General features: G+C 48.8%; 1 protein-coding gene across 1 annotated transcript in view; it reads right to left on the bottom strand.

Moving 5' to 3' along the window:
- The window catches only part of HIP1 (huntingtin interacting protein 1), a 352,795-nt gene that overhangs the window by 53,542 nt on the left and 282,688 nt on the right, over positions 1–16,565 (bottom strand). Inside the window, exons 25-26 of the mRNA XM_085649657.1 lie at positions 12,656–12,749; positions 997–1,097 (exon numbers count right to left, since the gene is read on the bottom strand). Coding sequence (XP_085505783.1) covers positions 997–1,097; positions 12,656–12,749 — 195 coding nt within the window. The remainder of the gene's footprint in view (positions 1–996; positions 1,098–12,655; positions 12,750–16,565) is intronic.

The raw sequence follows: 16,565 nt of genomic DNA, 5'->3' as shown, positions 1-16,565 counted from the left end.
CCCAAAGTGTGAGCAGTTAGGCTCCTTTCTATACTAGAAGCACTGAAATTTTAAATAACTTTGTGAATCCAAGAAAGAGTTCAGATATTTCTAAAACAAATATAAGTTCCTTCTAAAGCCGTCTATTTGGAATTTGAAAGCTTTCTCGGGGCTGTCTCAACATTTGGTAATACAAACAATAGAGTAGGTTCAGGAGGCAGGGTAGGATCTGCAGATTCAGGTCCATGACAATGAAAACAGCACTGGGGTTCTCGAAAAAGAGACAGAACCAATATAAGGACAGCTCGCAACATACACAGAGCAAGTAGGGGACACAGAGGACAGACAGAATCAGAGACGTTCAGATCGTTCAATGTCTTACTGTTTTCTGTTCTGAATTATGGACATGGATTATTTCAGAGATCATATTGAATGGACATGGGCAAAAATAGCAACAATCACAATGAGGGGATGGAGTAGCGAGTGGCAAGTAAAGGCTAAGAAAACATAAAAGCTACATATTGGATCCAAAAGTCATCAGAATCAGCTCTAATGGAGCAGGTCCAACACACTAAGCGACTGAGGTAAACCGAGGGCAGAAGGCATCTGCTAAACCTCAACACTGGAAAGGATCCAACGTCAACATGACATGTCCAATGCACAAGGAGGAAAAGTGAGGCAGGCCTGAGAGACCGGAAGAGAGTCGAGCATCACACACACAAAGCACACTAGAGACAAAAGGAGTGACTTTGAGGCAGTCACACACAGCAGACCTCTAACACCAAAAGAGAAACCCCAACAGTGCAGCATTTCCAACATCAGAAAGGGAGGCAGTGGACACAGACGAGCAAAGCATATTACAGATTAAAAAGAACTAGAATGTAAAAGTGGTCACACAGCTCACCATGAGGTGTGTGCTTCTAATTACATTGAATTCAGTTTTACTTCAATTGGTTTTGGATAGTATTTTGTGTGGACTGCAATATAATGAGCGCCTTCACATGCATCACCACTTACACCATGCATGTTGCTCCCCAGCCAACTGCCTTTGAGGCAGAGATGAGACCTTCCGTCCACCTCGAGTTCTTGGCATAGAACTCCTTGGGGGATGCAGCTCCCTTAGGACAAAAAACACAAACAGAGTCAATCTCCTTGCTCCATTCTTTCAAAATGGTATTAGCACTAGTTAAGGGGGCCTCCTATTTGACCACCCCACAATATCACAAGCCTAGACAAGGACATTTATCACTTGGTAAGGGGGTGCCTCAACAGTTCTTTCATATTACAAAAGTGCAATACATAGCAGCACCTAAAACACAAAATAAATTCTACAAAAACAAAGATGCAAAAAATTTTAAAGCAAGCATTTCTATCATATATAGCTATCTCCCAAGAACATTTTTTACATGAATTCAACCCCATTTCTAACACTTGCCCCATAATATGGTAGGGCTTAAGTTAATATATTAACTTAACCCAGTCACACAATAGGTGGGAAGTGTGTGTGGCTGAATTTTGTCATTTTGAACGGGCTGGAATTTTTGTATAATATTTTCGTACGGATTTTATTCTGGCAGTCTATATTTTGTAATATATGTTTTTGTCGCCTGTGTTTTCGGAATGCGTCTTTTCACTTGGATGAGCTGCCTCTGGCTGAGAAATCATCCTGATCATCTTGACTATGAGAGAACAGAGAGTGCTACTGGATAGACGGTTTAGATTGGAGCCCCTGTACAGAACACTATATTAAAGCAGTGAGACAGTTTCATTCACAAATCTTGAAAAAGAATTAAAAAAGGAAAGCATTCTGGGAGCATCCCACCCAGACTAGTACAAAACAAAGGCTCCGGTCAAGACTTCGCCTGTAGGCCATAGTCGCGACCGGAAAAAAACTTCAGAAGCCCCGCCTCCAGGCCCTGAAGACAAAGGAAAAGCTCATATGCCTCGAACAGAGAATTCCCCACAGCAATTTCACAAGCCTCTTTTACTAGGGGTTGGAGAAATGAATAGGAAGCCTGCAGGGTTTGCAGTATGCTGGGGCCTGGACCACTCAAGAACAAATAAAACAGACAATTGCTGATACGCAAGAGTGACTTGAACCAGCTCTAGGAGGATGAAGGCTGGAACAGGATTTGTATCACAGCATTTATAACGAACCACGACTGCCAGCTCTGGCGTTGAGGGCAATTATCAGTGCTGGCTCGCCTCATCAGGTCCTCGTGAGTCCCTCGTTGCTCTGACTGCAGCGATGCAATTCTCCACACAAATCCCGACGCTGATTTCATGCTGCAGAATAGCAATATGTGAGCAATGCCAGCACTGGCTGGAGCAGGCAGCCTCGACGCGCCTCGAGGCTCCTCGAGGCAATGGGGGTCTGTGTCTGCCCTCCGCCTAGCTGTCTTAGACTGCTGGGTGGAGAGGTTTACACTGCGCATGTCATGCTGGCCGTTCCAAGACAGTCGGCCAAAATAACATGCACAGTATAAACAGGTGGAGTGAGCACCCCTTCTCTGCTGCCAGTTAGCAGCAGTGACCCCGGCCTCAAACATGGCTCGGCTAGGGAATGGGAAAAATAAAATGGTAATCAATGTATATTATTTTTCAGCTTTGCGGCGGCGCAGGCAGAAGTGGGGCGTCGTTCCGCTGCCCTAACGGAGGGGCCGCCGTTGTCAAAGAGAACCCTGCATTCTATCTATACAAGTACATGTACATACAGCTGTATTAATTTAATGCCCCCCGTAGCTTTGGGTATTTGTTGCTGTTAGAACTGGGGGTCTCTAGTTGGCTGAGGTAGATCCCTTAGTCCAAATAGGGACCCTTGCTTCTAGTCAGGGTAAGGAGGGACACACCCTTCGATAACCCCTGCTCACCCCCTGGTAGCTTGACACGAGCAGCCAGGCTTATCTCCAAGGCAATGTATAAAGTATTTGCAACCACACTCCCAGTAACACAGTGATAACACCACAAATGGACACTACACTGGTTGCAGAAAAATAGCGGTATCTTTATAAAAAAAGAATACAAAGAGACCAAACGATAGAAAACCAACATATGCGTCTTCGTAATAATTCACTTGGCCGGTTATTAGGCCAGCAATCACTTGTAGGTTCTTGCGGCATTAATGAGCAATTCATGATCTCTAATGCAGTCCTAATGCAATGCTATGCAGTTCGTAATGCAGTTCATAATGTAGTGATAAGACAGTCCTTAATGCATGATTCAGGCAGTTCGTAATGCAATAATAATGCGGTTCGTAATGCAATCTGCGCGGTCAACTCGGGCACCACAAGGCCCCAACAGCAGAGACAACAGTCATAGGCTTAAAGGGGCCTCCCCGGTCTTGCTGGGCAGGTACGGGCCGCTCGGGGACTCATCGAGTCTAACGCAGTGCAGTGGGATGGCTCGGAGCACTCCTGTACTCTTCCTGCACGCCTCCCCAGGCCACACACGTTTGGGGCTCCTGACCGGTGCCCAAGCCTTACCTGGGGGGGTGCGCTGCCTCGCTCTCTCTCTCTCCCTCCTGCTGGGCGATCCCGATCACGTTGCGGTTCTGTTGCTAGGCGACACTGTAGCCAGATGGGTTACGGCGCTGCCTTCTCCTTCGTTGATGATCTTGGGCAGATTCCTCTCGACAAACAACGATCACGATTCCTTTCACCTTGTAGCTTCCTTGGCTTCAAGAAATCTTTTAGCACCTTGCGGCTCGGGCCAGTGGCAGTGATCCTTACTCACAGCCTCAGTTACGATGACGGCTCGGGCCAAAAACAGCAATACAGCAGCGTGGACGATGTTTCACGCTGCGGGGGCAATGCGATCACGGGGCACCTCGTAAACAGTCAATAACAACAAGGACTTCCTACACCTATATACTTGGATTTAAGGCGCTTGTCTTGGCGGTTATAGTTTGTTGCACTTTTTATGATGAACTGTCTTTTTAAAAAAATTGCATTGTCTTACATGTATTCTTTTTTGTACCCCTGTCAGTTTCGTATGGTGCTTTGATGTTTTCTATTGCTGTTTTCTATTTCTATTTATGTCGATATGGTGTGTTTTGTTGTTGACATAATGATTTTGTCTAAATGTTGTAATTCATTTCCAATTTAAAATGGATAAATAATAGTCTTTCTAAAAAATGAAAAAAATTCAATAAACGACTTAGTCATATATTTTTGTACACCTAGTCTGTGGGCAATACTTTATTTATATGGACGCACGGCCTTCAATCCAAGTATATAGGTGTAGGAAGTCCTTGTTGTTATTGATTATATTTTCCCTGACACTTTCCTCACATATTTCTTAGTTCAGGGTCCCTCTGTTGTAGCTCATACACCTCGTAAACAGTACCACGGACCACACGGAAGTCTCAGGCGTGCAAAAGCACCACGCACACAGCGTCGCTGAGACACGGTTGGAAACTTTTATGTTCCTGAGTTTCCACAACAGGGGACCAGCTCTCCTCGGGCCCTTGGAGACATGCTACTTCAGGGCACAGCACACAGAAAAGTCCTCACAAGCAGGGGGACACAGCACACAGCAAAGTCCCATGTACTCTCCTTAGTCAAATCAGCAAACTGCAGGCCAGCCCCAGAACACACAGCAAGGGCAGTCCTTCTCTTCAGTCTCTTCAGCTGTTCTTCTTTGGCAGAGGTTCCTCTTGATCACAAAGTAGGTACAATCTGTCTTGAGTACAGGGGTTTCAGCTCTTCCATTCATACCCCTAAATGCCTTTGAAGTCTTTGTGTTCAGGGGGCTCTGACCTCAGTCCAAACCAGACCTGGGTGTCTTCCTGCCAGTGCACACCCTCTTCCTTTGATAGTCAGGGTCTTGGGCCCAGACACTCTGCAGGAGGTGGAGCCATCCTTTTGTGGAAGCAACACAGCCCTCTTCACATCCAGGGGGCTACTCCTCCCCCCCACATCAAATGCAGGCCAGCCTATTGCTGTCTCACCTTATCCTCCCTCGGCTCAGGACACTTTCCAGACCCTGTCACATCTAAACCCAGGCAGGCAATATATAACCAGGCAGAGGCACACAGGATGGATAAGGCAAGAAACCAGTCACTTCTAAAAGCGTGGTTTCTAAACACACAATTCAAAAACCATCTTCACAAAAAGATGTATTACATTCTGAGTTCAGGCACAGTAAACTCCACCTCTTCATCTTATGCCTATGGGAAGATATGCTGGAAACTTGGGACACAGCATTCCCCATTCTGTCCTATGGGCAAGATAGCCTTGCAACAGTGAAAAACGAATTTGGCAGTATTTCACTGTCAGGACATGGTACACACCTCAGTACATGTCCTACCTTTCACATACACTGCACCCTGCCCAGGGGGGTACCTTGGGCCTACTATAGGGATGTCTGATGTGCATAAAAAGGGAAGGTAAGGCCTGGCAAGTGGGTGCACTTGCCAGGACAACAAGGCAGTTAACAAACTGTGCGCAGGCACTGCAGTGGCAGGCCTGAGATCTCTTCTTAGGGCTCTTTGTGTGGGTGGCACAATTAGTGCTGCAGGCCCACTAGAAGCATTTGCATTACCAGCCCTGGCACACATAGTGCACTTTACTAGGGACTTCACTAGTAAGACAAACATACCAATTATGGACAACCAATTAACAGAACACTTTATACAGGGAGCACTTGCACTTTGACACTGATCAGCAGTGGCAAAGTGCCCAAAGCATCTAAGCCAGAAAAACAAAATCCATCACAGCATCAAAAATAGAGGAGGTAGAGGCAAAATGTCAGGGGTAATCACACCAAGAAATGCCAGGTGTAACAGCTGCCATGGGAAATACAGATGCAAACAGGGAATAGTCCAAAAACCGAGGAGGACTTTAGAGGTTTGCACAGGTACTCACTGCGTTCCACCATTAAAAATACTCGAGGTCCTATCATGCCCACAGATCTAGACCGCCAGGCAGAAGAATCATTGAGGAAGGGTGAACAATACTTTTCAATTAAACTAGTGGTGTTTTTTAAATACTGTTCCTGAATTCAGCCACCAGATGGCAGGAGATGCACATGCGTCAATCTCCTACGTGTTCAATATTGAGGAAACTATGGGCCATATTTATGAGCAAGTCACGCAGCGCAGCAAGTCACCTTGGTGCACTGCGTGTCAGGGAAAAGGCAGGAATGTGCCGCAGTTAAGTCAAAACCTGCATTCCTGCCTTTTACTCTGCGCTGGGGTCCTTATGGCTGCCTAGTGCCAACACAGGCACCCTTTTACCATGGTGCAAGGGTGTCTGCATTGTAAGGTGGATTGTTCTTGTGCAGTGCTTAGTTTGTATAAAACAAATAAGTGCAAGGGCTCTCGTCAGGAGCCCACTGCATCTTGAACCGCACATTGCCCGTGCCATGCTGCCAATGACAATGCTGCCAACACAACTACTAACCATCAGACTCCTATAAGTGTGACAATTCAGACAATTTCAGCCCCCCCAAAGCTATAAGAATGGCTTGGGAGGCATATAATAGTAATTTTTAATGGTTATTGAATGAATAATTAACTGTTGTTGTCGTCATCTTTAAATTAGCCAGACACCGCCACCTTGTGACAGACTGTCACAAGCCCCGGTGAAGACAATTAAGTGCCGCTGGCAAGCATCGTGAGCCACCGGCTCAAATTAAGCACTGATGGAAGGGGCACTTTCCTGCACAAAAACAATCCCTGGTGGCCTTTTTCTCGTACAGCATAGTCTGCAGCACATATAGAAAGATGAAAAACGAGGAGAAAAAAACATATTTCTCCTAATTACCCCTCACCTGGGTGGCATAGGATTTTGGCACATTCCCAGGTCTACCACTTCTGCTAATCTGGGAATGCGTCGAAATCCATGGATGTTGCGTTGGAACACCCACGCAGTGCCCATGGAAACGCCTCCCTGGCGCAGAGTAATACAATGCAGTGATGTGTACTGCGTGTCATTACTCAGCGTTTATGAATCCACTCAGGGCCACACGTGGTGCAGTATTTTTGTGCCCCTTCCTGCACACAAACAATCCTGCATGCAACACAGGCACCCTTGCACCATGGTGAAAGGGTGTCTGCTTTGGAACTAGGCTGTCAAAAGGGGGCTAGTGCAATGGAAAGGACAGGAATGCGCTGTATTGCTTTAAATACGGGGAATAATTACCCTTTCCCTGTCATGCAGTGCAGCGCAGCAACGTCCAAGCCCATAAATGAGCCCCCAGAGATTTACAGGAAAGGAAGGGTAGAGTCTGAGGTATTACTAGGGCGAATGGGAAGTTTTGAAGCACTGTCCTAGCAAGTGACCTGCTCCAGACTAAAGGAGGTGACGTGGTAGAAAGTCACGTGCCTCTCACTAAAGACTACACTCGCTAAATTGGGGCTGCAGAGGCCGTACAAAGAACAGTTCTTAACTTTTGTAATTTTTTTGTAGCCTGTTTTGGCACCAATTCCATGCGTATGTGGTGTCTGCACAGGCATGATTTTTTTTAATCGATGTTCAAAGTGAACTAAACTTTGCTACACGTACTCTGGTGAGTAATCTCTACTGAGATGTTTTGTTCAGGCATATATGTCACCTTGCGACCACCAGAAAGATTTGTTATCCACCAGGCGGACCTGCAGCAATTGAATTTTAGCCGGCATTCCAGTATGCGGGAACAGATTACTGATGATGGTTATATTATCAAAAGCGAGCAAGGTAGCGAATGGTGATCTTTTCTCTCTCGAGGGCCGGGTCGACGAGGGGGGAGTCGAGGGAAAGAGGCGTTTCATGGGGCACACACCCTATGCCTCCAGAATTTCACTTTTTATCAAAAGTGGGTATTTAGGTTCCTTCCTCGGGTTGCGAGTCGCAATGGCAGATCTCTGTCCTGCTGGCAACGCGCCCTTCTCTGTAGCGATCCGTCCAGGCTGTCAGCACAAGATTCTGTTGCCTTCCCATGCCCTGAAAGGGGTGCCAGAAGCAGTCATGGGGGGCGAGCTCAGGCAACACAGCAGGACACGCCGCACGCAGGGCGACGAGGAGGGAACAGCATCTTACTGTTGGTCCTCTCAGCGCTTTAAATGGGCCGGTACTCACCGGTACTGAGTACCGTCACTTCTTAGATTTATCACTCTGAGTACCGGCACTTCCCTACTGCCGTGGAGAGTACCGGTACTCATGAAAAGGTAGGCTCATTAGCTGTGCTGGTGAGCAGGAGTGGAATGTGTCTCTGGCAGCCAAGGCGCAGCTTCTGCAGCCCCCCCCACCATGTAAGCCCCAGCTGAGCTATTCAGCAGGGCTCATTTGAATAATGTCCGGGTGCTCACCATCACGCTGTGCTTGACAGAGCAAGGTCCATTTAGGCCGTGTGCTGTCAATCACATTTACACTATCCTGTGCATTCCTGCAAGCAAAGGAATCCTGTCAGTGCCGTGGCACTGACAGGCTACGGCCAGTCCGGCTCTGGTGGCAATTAAAAAAGCCATGGTAGATGAAGTGAAAAGATGGCTTTTATCACACTTTAGTCTTTTGTGTGTCTGCTATGTTTGTGTGTATGCCTGTTTTTGTAAGAAAAAAGTGAGAGAATCCAGACACTCTCAGGAGGTATTTTAAAGAAAATGTGTGGCACTTTGTTTGTACATCTCTGCTCAGAGACAAAGATTCATAAATAACGTAAAAGGGAGGGTTGGTGGGTGAGTGAGTGAGTGGATGGATGAGTGAGCAAGGGTGGATGTATAGATGGATGGATGAATAGATGGATGGATGAGTGAAAGAATACACGTGTCAAAGAGGGTGGATGATTAGATAAAAGGGCGGATGATGGGTGGATAAGTGAAAGATTGGATGGATGAATGAATGAAAGGTAGGGAGGATGGATGACAGGGTGGATGATGGATTGAATAAAGGAGTGAAAGGGTTAATGGCTGGATGAGTGAAAGGATTGATGGGTGAGGGAAAGGGTGGATAAAGAGATGGATGGGTGAAAGGATAGGTTTGGAGATGGATGGATGGATAGGTTTGAATATGAAGGGTGGATAGACGGAATGGTGAAAAACTGAATGATTGATGAAAGACTGAATAGCCGCTAGAATGTAAAGGTTAAATGGTAGACATCAGTAGGTAAGTGGTAGGATGAAATTATGAATGGATAGATCGATGGAAGAGACAAGAGAGATCTTCTGGGAAGGGTTATGATGATTTGCTTCATTAGCTTGGTGCCATAAGAGCTTTGGTTTGAAGTGGGGGTATTTTCAGTTTCTTCCTACTCGCGTGCTCAAAAAATATAGTATTCTGCCAAACAGCAATTAACCGTATGGCATTAAGAAGGTGCAACTATTGCAAAAAAAGAAAATGTTAATATATTATCGCATTTCTCTTTCATTTTGTGTAATGAGTAAACCTGCTTTCTTTATATAAACACATTTCTCATGTGTTTTGATATGTGCGGCAACTAATATAGAAGTTGTTAAGAACCATCATGTCTTGCCCTTAGCCCCGCCCCCTCACTGCAGCTCTAGCTCATTTGAATGAGTGCCTGCACTTATTGTTTCCCATTTAAAGCACTGGGTCCTCTGCTAGGATGTGAGCTGAACACACAAGAACACCGTAAGGGGAGAGGGTCAGTCACCCCTCTATTTTATTGCCCCGGGTGTCAGGAGGGGCGGAGTAAGACCAGGTGGTCTTATAAGCGGTCATCTTCTAGGGCCGGGCCTCTTTGGCAATCGGCCTTAACCACCAACCCTCCCAACAACTTTCACAGCAAATAAATAAATAAGAAAGGAAGATCCATAAATACAAAGATGTATATAACGATATATTTGTGTGGCTGTACATACATGTACGTGTAATACAATTTTGTTTTCCAGAAGTACTAGTCATGGTTGCAAGGCGGAGTTACAGGGCGATCCTAAAGCTTTAACCAACTTAAGAGAGAGTGGAGCTTGGAGCCAAAAGCAATCCCCCAGCTCACTGGGAGTCATTACAGCGGGGCCTGGGATGACGCAGCGGCGCTCCTTAACCCCTCAAGTGACAGTTGAAATCCTGAGCAACTGTGGAGACTGGCTTGGGTCTCGCTCTGACTGGTCAGCAGCACGACACAAAATCAAAGAGTGTGCTGGCAACCGACTGTGGATGAATGAGCTGTAAAGAATCTAAGTGTGTTGGTGCTGTAAATACCAACAGGACAGCTCCAGCTATCTCGGGATGGGACTGCCGCTGCTCAAGGAACTCCCCGTCCGCACTGGGATAGCCCGCAAGCTAACCAAACCTGTGTAACCAATAGACTTGCAACATGTTGTATCCACAAAGAGTGTCAATGTCTTAATGATGTCACATGCATTGCACTGTTGCAATGTTAAGGATCCTCACATCCTCAAAGGGCTAGGGGTAGCAATGCTTTGTACGGGAGACGCTGAGCCAGCAGGGTCCGCACCCGTATAGGGTAGAGGGGCCGCCGAGGTAGACGTCGCCAAAGGCCCGGGAACTGTGGTACCCGGGATGAGATACAACAAAAAGCAGGAAATCACCCCCTGTCCCATAAGACCAAACGGTGTGGGGTGGGGGGGTTAGTGGGGCAGAACGGCAAAAGGGGAAAGAGTGGCCCGAAACCCATCGGCCAATAAGGGGGGTGCGCAGGGCTTGAAATGTGCAGTTGCTGAACTTCAGTCCTATGTCAACGGCTGAGATGGCCGCTCAGGCACTGGCGTAACGAAACTCGAGGGGGCCTCCCTGCAAGGCACATGGAGGGGCCCCCTCCGGGCTCATTCAGGAGCTCTGCAGACCGAGTGCTGTGCGGAGGGGGCCCCCTGGAACTAGGGGCCCCCCTGCACCGCGGGGGCTGCGGTGGCCTGTGTTACGCGCCGCTGCTATAAGCACTAGTCTTGAATGAAGGCGCGATTCAACCTGTGGGTCGCTGGCCAGCTCGCTTGGGCCAAGCTGGCTGGGCGGTTCTGGTGCTGCAGACTACGGCCATCTTAGGTGGAACTTGACACCTCTGTGAACTATCTGCGCAGACCAGCCTCTGCAGTGACGAGCTCGGCTGCACTTGGGTGAGGCGGGAGATTGCTCAGCTCATCTTCCTTTCTAGTGGCTGACCCTTTAGCAATTGACTGCGCGTGGTTGCTCCTGTCTGGTGCCCCTCAGGGCTTGTTCGAGCCTTCTTTTACACCCTGGCCTCTGAGGCCTGTGCTATCACTTTATCCAAAGGGACCATACCTTATTTTTTTACACTGCATATAAGAGAACATTTGCTGTAAAGATCTCCTTTGTCAACTAACTTAGCACTGCCAGATTTCTTTCTTTCCACTGCACTCAGCACCTATCAACCTCTCTATTCTTTAAAGGCATGTAGCTTCTATTCTGGTAGGGCTACATTTCAGTTTTGGTGTAGTAACCCTTGCTGCTCCTGTGTCTCATACAGATCCTGGGGCCAGATGTTTGACCATTTTTTGCAGTCACAGAGGGGTTTCAGGCCCGTTTGCAACCGCAAAAAACTTGTGGCCAATGTAGCAACCCTATTTTGCAAGTCGCTAATCGCAAAATAAGGTTAGTGACTCGCTATTAGGAAGGGGCGTGCCCAGGGCGTCCCTTCCTAATAGCAAGCCCAGAACCCGTGTATGAATGTTTTGCGACTGCAACAGCGGTCGCAAAACACTCACAATTTACCACCCTTCTCAGAAGGGTGGTAAGGCACTCGCAAACGGGACGGGGTCCTCAGGGCCCTGTTGCAATTTGCGAGTTGCAAAATGCTATCGTCGTATATCTGGGGCCAGATGTACAATAGCATTTTGCGACTCACCAATTGCACGTGGCAATTAGCGAGTCGCAAAATGCTATGTACAACAGTGTCTCAGACACCGTTTGCGATTCCCAATGGGGTCGCAAATTGCATGCCTATGAATATTAGTGAGGCTGTCACAATTTGCGACCCCATTGGGAATGGCTAGCACTCTCAGGGATGGTGACCTTCTGGGGTCAGCAGACCACCATGTCTGGGACTGCTTTTAAATAAAGCAGTTTTAAAAAAAAATGCAGGTCGTTTTCCTTAAAGGAAAATGGGATGCATTTAAAAAACTAAAATTGAGCTTTTCCGTTTCCTTTTTTAAGAGCGGGCAGTGGTCCCTGGGACCACTGCCTGCTCTTAAAAAATATTTGCGCACCCATTCCCAAAGGGAAGGGGTCCCCGTTTGCGAGTGCCTTACCACCCTTCTGAGAAAGGTGGAAAACTGCGAGTGTTTTGCGACCGCAATTGCGGTCGCAAAACATTGATACGCGAATTCAGGACTCGCTATTAGGAAGAGACGCCCTTGGCATGCCCCTTTCTAATAGCGAGTCGCTAACCCTATTTTGCAAGTCGCTAATTGATTAGCGACTCGCAAAATAGGGTTGGTACATTGGCCACATGTTTTTTGCGGTTGCAAACGGGCCTAAAACCACTTTGCGACCGCAAAAAACGGTCATACACCTGGCCCTCAGAGTGTTGCAGAGGCAAATAAAATAAATGTAATAAATAAATAAAATGCATTAACAAAATAATTTTAAAAAAAATGAAATGAGAACACAGACCCTTGAGATATAAAAAACCCTCAGTTTTACAATAAAATCATAAACATGTGAAAGATTATAATACTGGAGAGCAGAACAAAGCATCTCGGATTCTCTATACCTACAAGGCAAGTCAACGAGTTCAAGAAGTACATCTCGCTTGTGAAACTCACCCTTCCGCTCTCCACTATGTCCCGCTGGAGATCCTTGGACGATCGCACCAGCATCTGTATCGCCTGCATCAGCTCTGTGCACGAGCCAAGGATTCTGCAGCGACAAAAAGAGCAGTGAAGACTGATGAGCAGAGAAAGCACAGAGGCTCGGATGAGAGAAGAGCTGCAGGGGTCAGTGCACAAAGGAGAGATGCAGGGGCAGGGCACAGAGGAGGGATGCAAGGCCCAGGGCACAGAGGAGAGATGCAGGGGCCAGGAACAGAGGAGATATGCAGGGGCCAGGAACAGAGGAGATATGCAGGGGCCAGGGCACAGAAGAGAGATGTAGGGGTCGAGTCTCATAGGAGATGCACGGGCAAGGTCGAAGAGGTGAGATGCAGGGGTCATGGCACAGAGCAGAGATGCAGAGGCCAGGGCACAGAGGAGAGATGAAGGGGCCAGGGAACAGAGGAGAGATGCAGGGGCCAGGGCACAGAAGAGAGATGCAGGGGCCAGGGCACAGAGGAGAGATGCAGGGGCCAGGACACCGAGGTGAGATGTAGGGGACAGGAAACAGAGGAGAGATGCAGTGGCCCTGTCACAAAGGATAGATGCCGAGGCCAGGCCACAGAGGAGAGATGCAGGGGCCAGGGCACAGGGGAGAGATAGATACAGGGGCCAGGGCACCGGGGAGAGATGCAAGGCCCAGGGCATAGAGGAGGGATGCAAGGCTCAGGGCACAGAGGAGAGATGCAGGGGCCCGGACACAGAGGAGACATGCAGGGGCAGGGCACAGAGTACAGATGCAAGGCCCAGGGCATAGAGGAGGGATGTAGGGGCAGGGCACAGAGGAGAGATGCAGGGGACAGGTTACAGAGGAGAGACGCCGGGACAGGGCACAGAGTTGAAATACAGGGGCCAGGCTACAGAGGAGAGATGCAGTGGCAGGGCACAGAGGAGAGATGCAGGGGCCAGGCCACAGAGGAGAGATGCAGGGGCAGGGCACAGATGAGAGATGCAAGGGGCTGGGCACAGAGGAGAGATGCAAGGCCCAGGGCACAGACTAGAAATGCAGGGCAGGGCACAGAGGAGAGATGCAGGGGCCAGGACACAGAGGTGAGATGCAGGGGACAGGCTACAGAGGAGAGATGCAGGGGCCAGGCTACAGAGGTGAGATGCAGGTGACAGGCTACAGCGGGGAGATGCAGGGGCAGGGCACAGAGGAGAGATGCAGGGGCCAGGAAACAGAGGAGAGATGCAGGGACCAAAGAACACAGGAGAGATGCAGGGACCAGGGCACAGAGGAGAAATGCAGGGGCCAGGCCACAGAGGAGCGATGCAGGGGCAAGACTACAGAGGAGAGATACATGGGCAAGGGCACAGAGGGGAGATGCATGGGCCAGGGCACAGAGGGGAGATGCAGGGGCCTGACTATAGAGGAGAGATGCAGTGGCCAGGGCACAGAGGAGAGATGCAGGGACCAGACTACTGAGGAGAGATGCAGAGGGCATGGCACAGAGGAGATATGCAGGGGCTAGGGCACAGAGGAGACATGCACGGGCCAGGGCACAGAGGAGATATGCAGGGGCCAGGGAACAGAGGAAAGATGCAGAGGGCTGGGCACAGAGGAGACATGCAGGGGCCAGGGCACAGAGGAGAGATGCAGGGGCCAGGAGACAGATGAAAGATGCAGAGGCAGGGCACAGAGGAGAGATGAAGGGGCCAGGGCACAGAGGAGAGATGCAGGGGCCAGGGCACAGAGGAGAGATGCAGACGGCAGGGCACAGAGGAGAGATGCAGGGGCCAGGGCACAGAGGGGAGATACAGGGGCCAGGAACAGAGGAGAGATGCAGGGGCCAGGAACAGAGGAGAGATGCAGGGGCCAGGAACAGAGGAGAGATGCAGGGGCCAGGGCACAGAAGAGAGATGTAGGGGCAAAGTCTCATAGGGGAGATGCAGGGGCCAGGGTACAGAGACAGAGGAGAGATGCAAGGGCCAGGGCACAGAGGAGAGATGAAGGGGCCAGTGCACAGAGGAGAGATCAAGGGGCCAGGGCACAAAAGAGAGATGGAAAGCCCAGGGCACAGAGGAGAGATGCAAGGGCCAGGGCACAGAGGAGAGATGCAGGGGCAGGGCACAGATGAGAGATGGAAAGCCCAGGGCACAGAGGAGAGATGCAAGGGCCAGGGCACAGAGGAGAGATGCAGGGGCAGGGCACAGATGAGAGATGGAAAGCCCAGGGCACAGAGGAGAGATGCAAGGGCCAGGGCACAGAGGAGAGATGCAAGGGCCAGGGCACAGAGGAGAGATGCAAAGCCCAGGGCACAGAAGAGAGATGGAAAGCCTAGGGCACAGAGAAGAGATGCAGGGGCCAGGAATAGAGGAGAGATGCAGGGGCCGTGAACAGAGGAGAGATGCAGGGGCCAGGAACAGAGGAGAGATGCAGGGGCCAAGGCGCTGAGGAGGGATGCAGGGTCCAGGGCACACAGACTAGATACATGCCCAGGGCACAGAGAAGTGATGCAGGGGCCAGGGCACAGAGGAGAAAGGCAGGGGCCAGGAAACAGAGGAGAAATGGAGGGGTCAGGCTAAGATGTAAGTAAAGTGCAGCAAACATAGGCGTGAAGACGATGTGGCGCAGGAATAACAGATGTAATGAGAAGCGGGATGAACGTGCAGCAACTACAAGTCTAAAGACAATGAGGTGCATGAACTACCGACTTAATGGAAGGCGATGCAGACTACAGAGACTCGCTATGAGAAGAGATAAAGACACAGATCCGCTAGTACAAAGACCACAAGAAGTGAGCAGGAAGCTGCAGGAAAGGAGGTGAAGGGCAGTCCTTTCGGGAAGACGCAGGGTCAAAGCCCCAAAGAGACGCAAGGCACAGAGCTGGAGAATATAAAGGAACGGGGCAGATCTAGATCGAGGATGCGGAAGGGGGCGGAGACGTAGTTGGGAGGCTCGATGACTGACAGCCATAGACTGAACATAGTAACGGACTACTTAACCGGACAGTTCATTGGAATTATTTTGTCTATTTTGTTTTTACAGTTTTATATAAAGCAAAATCAGCCCAAGGGCACCGGAGCACTTGACCTGCAATCGAGTTACCAGTAGTGCACAGATATATTATAGTTTATATACGATGTTTTTCGCAAATATGGAAAATGTGCACATTTCGTGTGAAAATGTTTTCTTATAATTACTGATTTTATAATGCAAAGACTCGTAACTGATGAACTAATGATACTGCACCTGAAATGAATTGCCCAAGCCATTCAGAGGGGCAGCTAATGAGACAGGAAACACACGGCACATTTCCGTGCAAGACATCATTGTTTCTACTATGGAAGTCGTTTCTGATGTTGTGTTCAACCTTCTCTTGCTCAACCCCCTCCCAATCAGGGTCCTGCTACAAAGCCATCTCTCCCCTTGCCTGCGCGGAGTACCACGTGAAATACGTAAATGTAATAGCGATGTACTTGACATAAATGTAATAGTGATGTACAGCGTTATTAGAAACACTATAGTGAATGAAGCTCCCACCATGTACCCAAAATATAATTTTAAGGACTTCCACGGGAAGAGTTGGGGTGGGCGTGCAGACTCTGAGCCATGTTAGAGGGATGGTTCGTTGTATGTTGGTCAGCTCCGGAGGGCGGCTACTGCAGAAGACGATGGAAGATCTCTCTTACCTTAAGAAGTGGGTGAGGGTTAACATCTTCTTAAAATATGTTGATGTTTCTGATTCGCCAATGTGACTTAAACCATAATCATACTATGCTGAATTTGCAGAATCTATTTTTAGAAAGTGTAATTTGTATATTGACGTTCTTTGACTTTAGCTTTTCAAGTTAAGTTCGAGTTTAATCTTAGCTGATCCTTTTGGGGCTCGGTGGGATTTTACAGCTATCATTAGGACAGCTA

The sequence above is a fragment of the Triturus cristatus genome, chromosome 3_2 (assembly GCF_964204655.1).
Source record: "Triturus cristatus chromosome 3_2, aTriCri1.1, whole genome shotgun sequence".
Taxonomy (NCBI): Eukaryota; Metazoa; Chordata; class Amphibia; order Caudata; family Salamandridae; genus Triturus; species Triturus cristatus.
The sequence above is the reverse complement of the archived record's forward strand: the minus strand, read 5'-3'. Positions and strand labels throughout refer to the sequence as shown.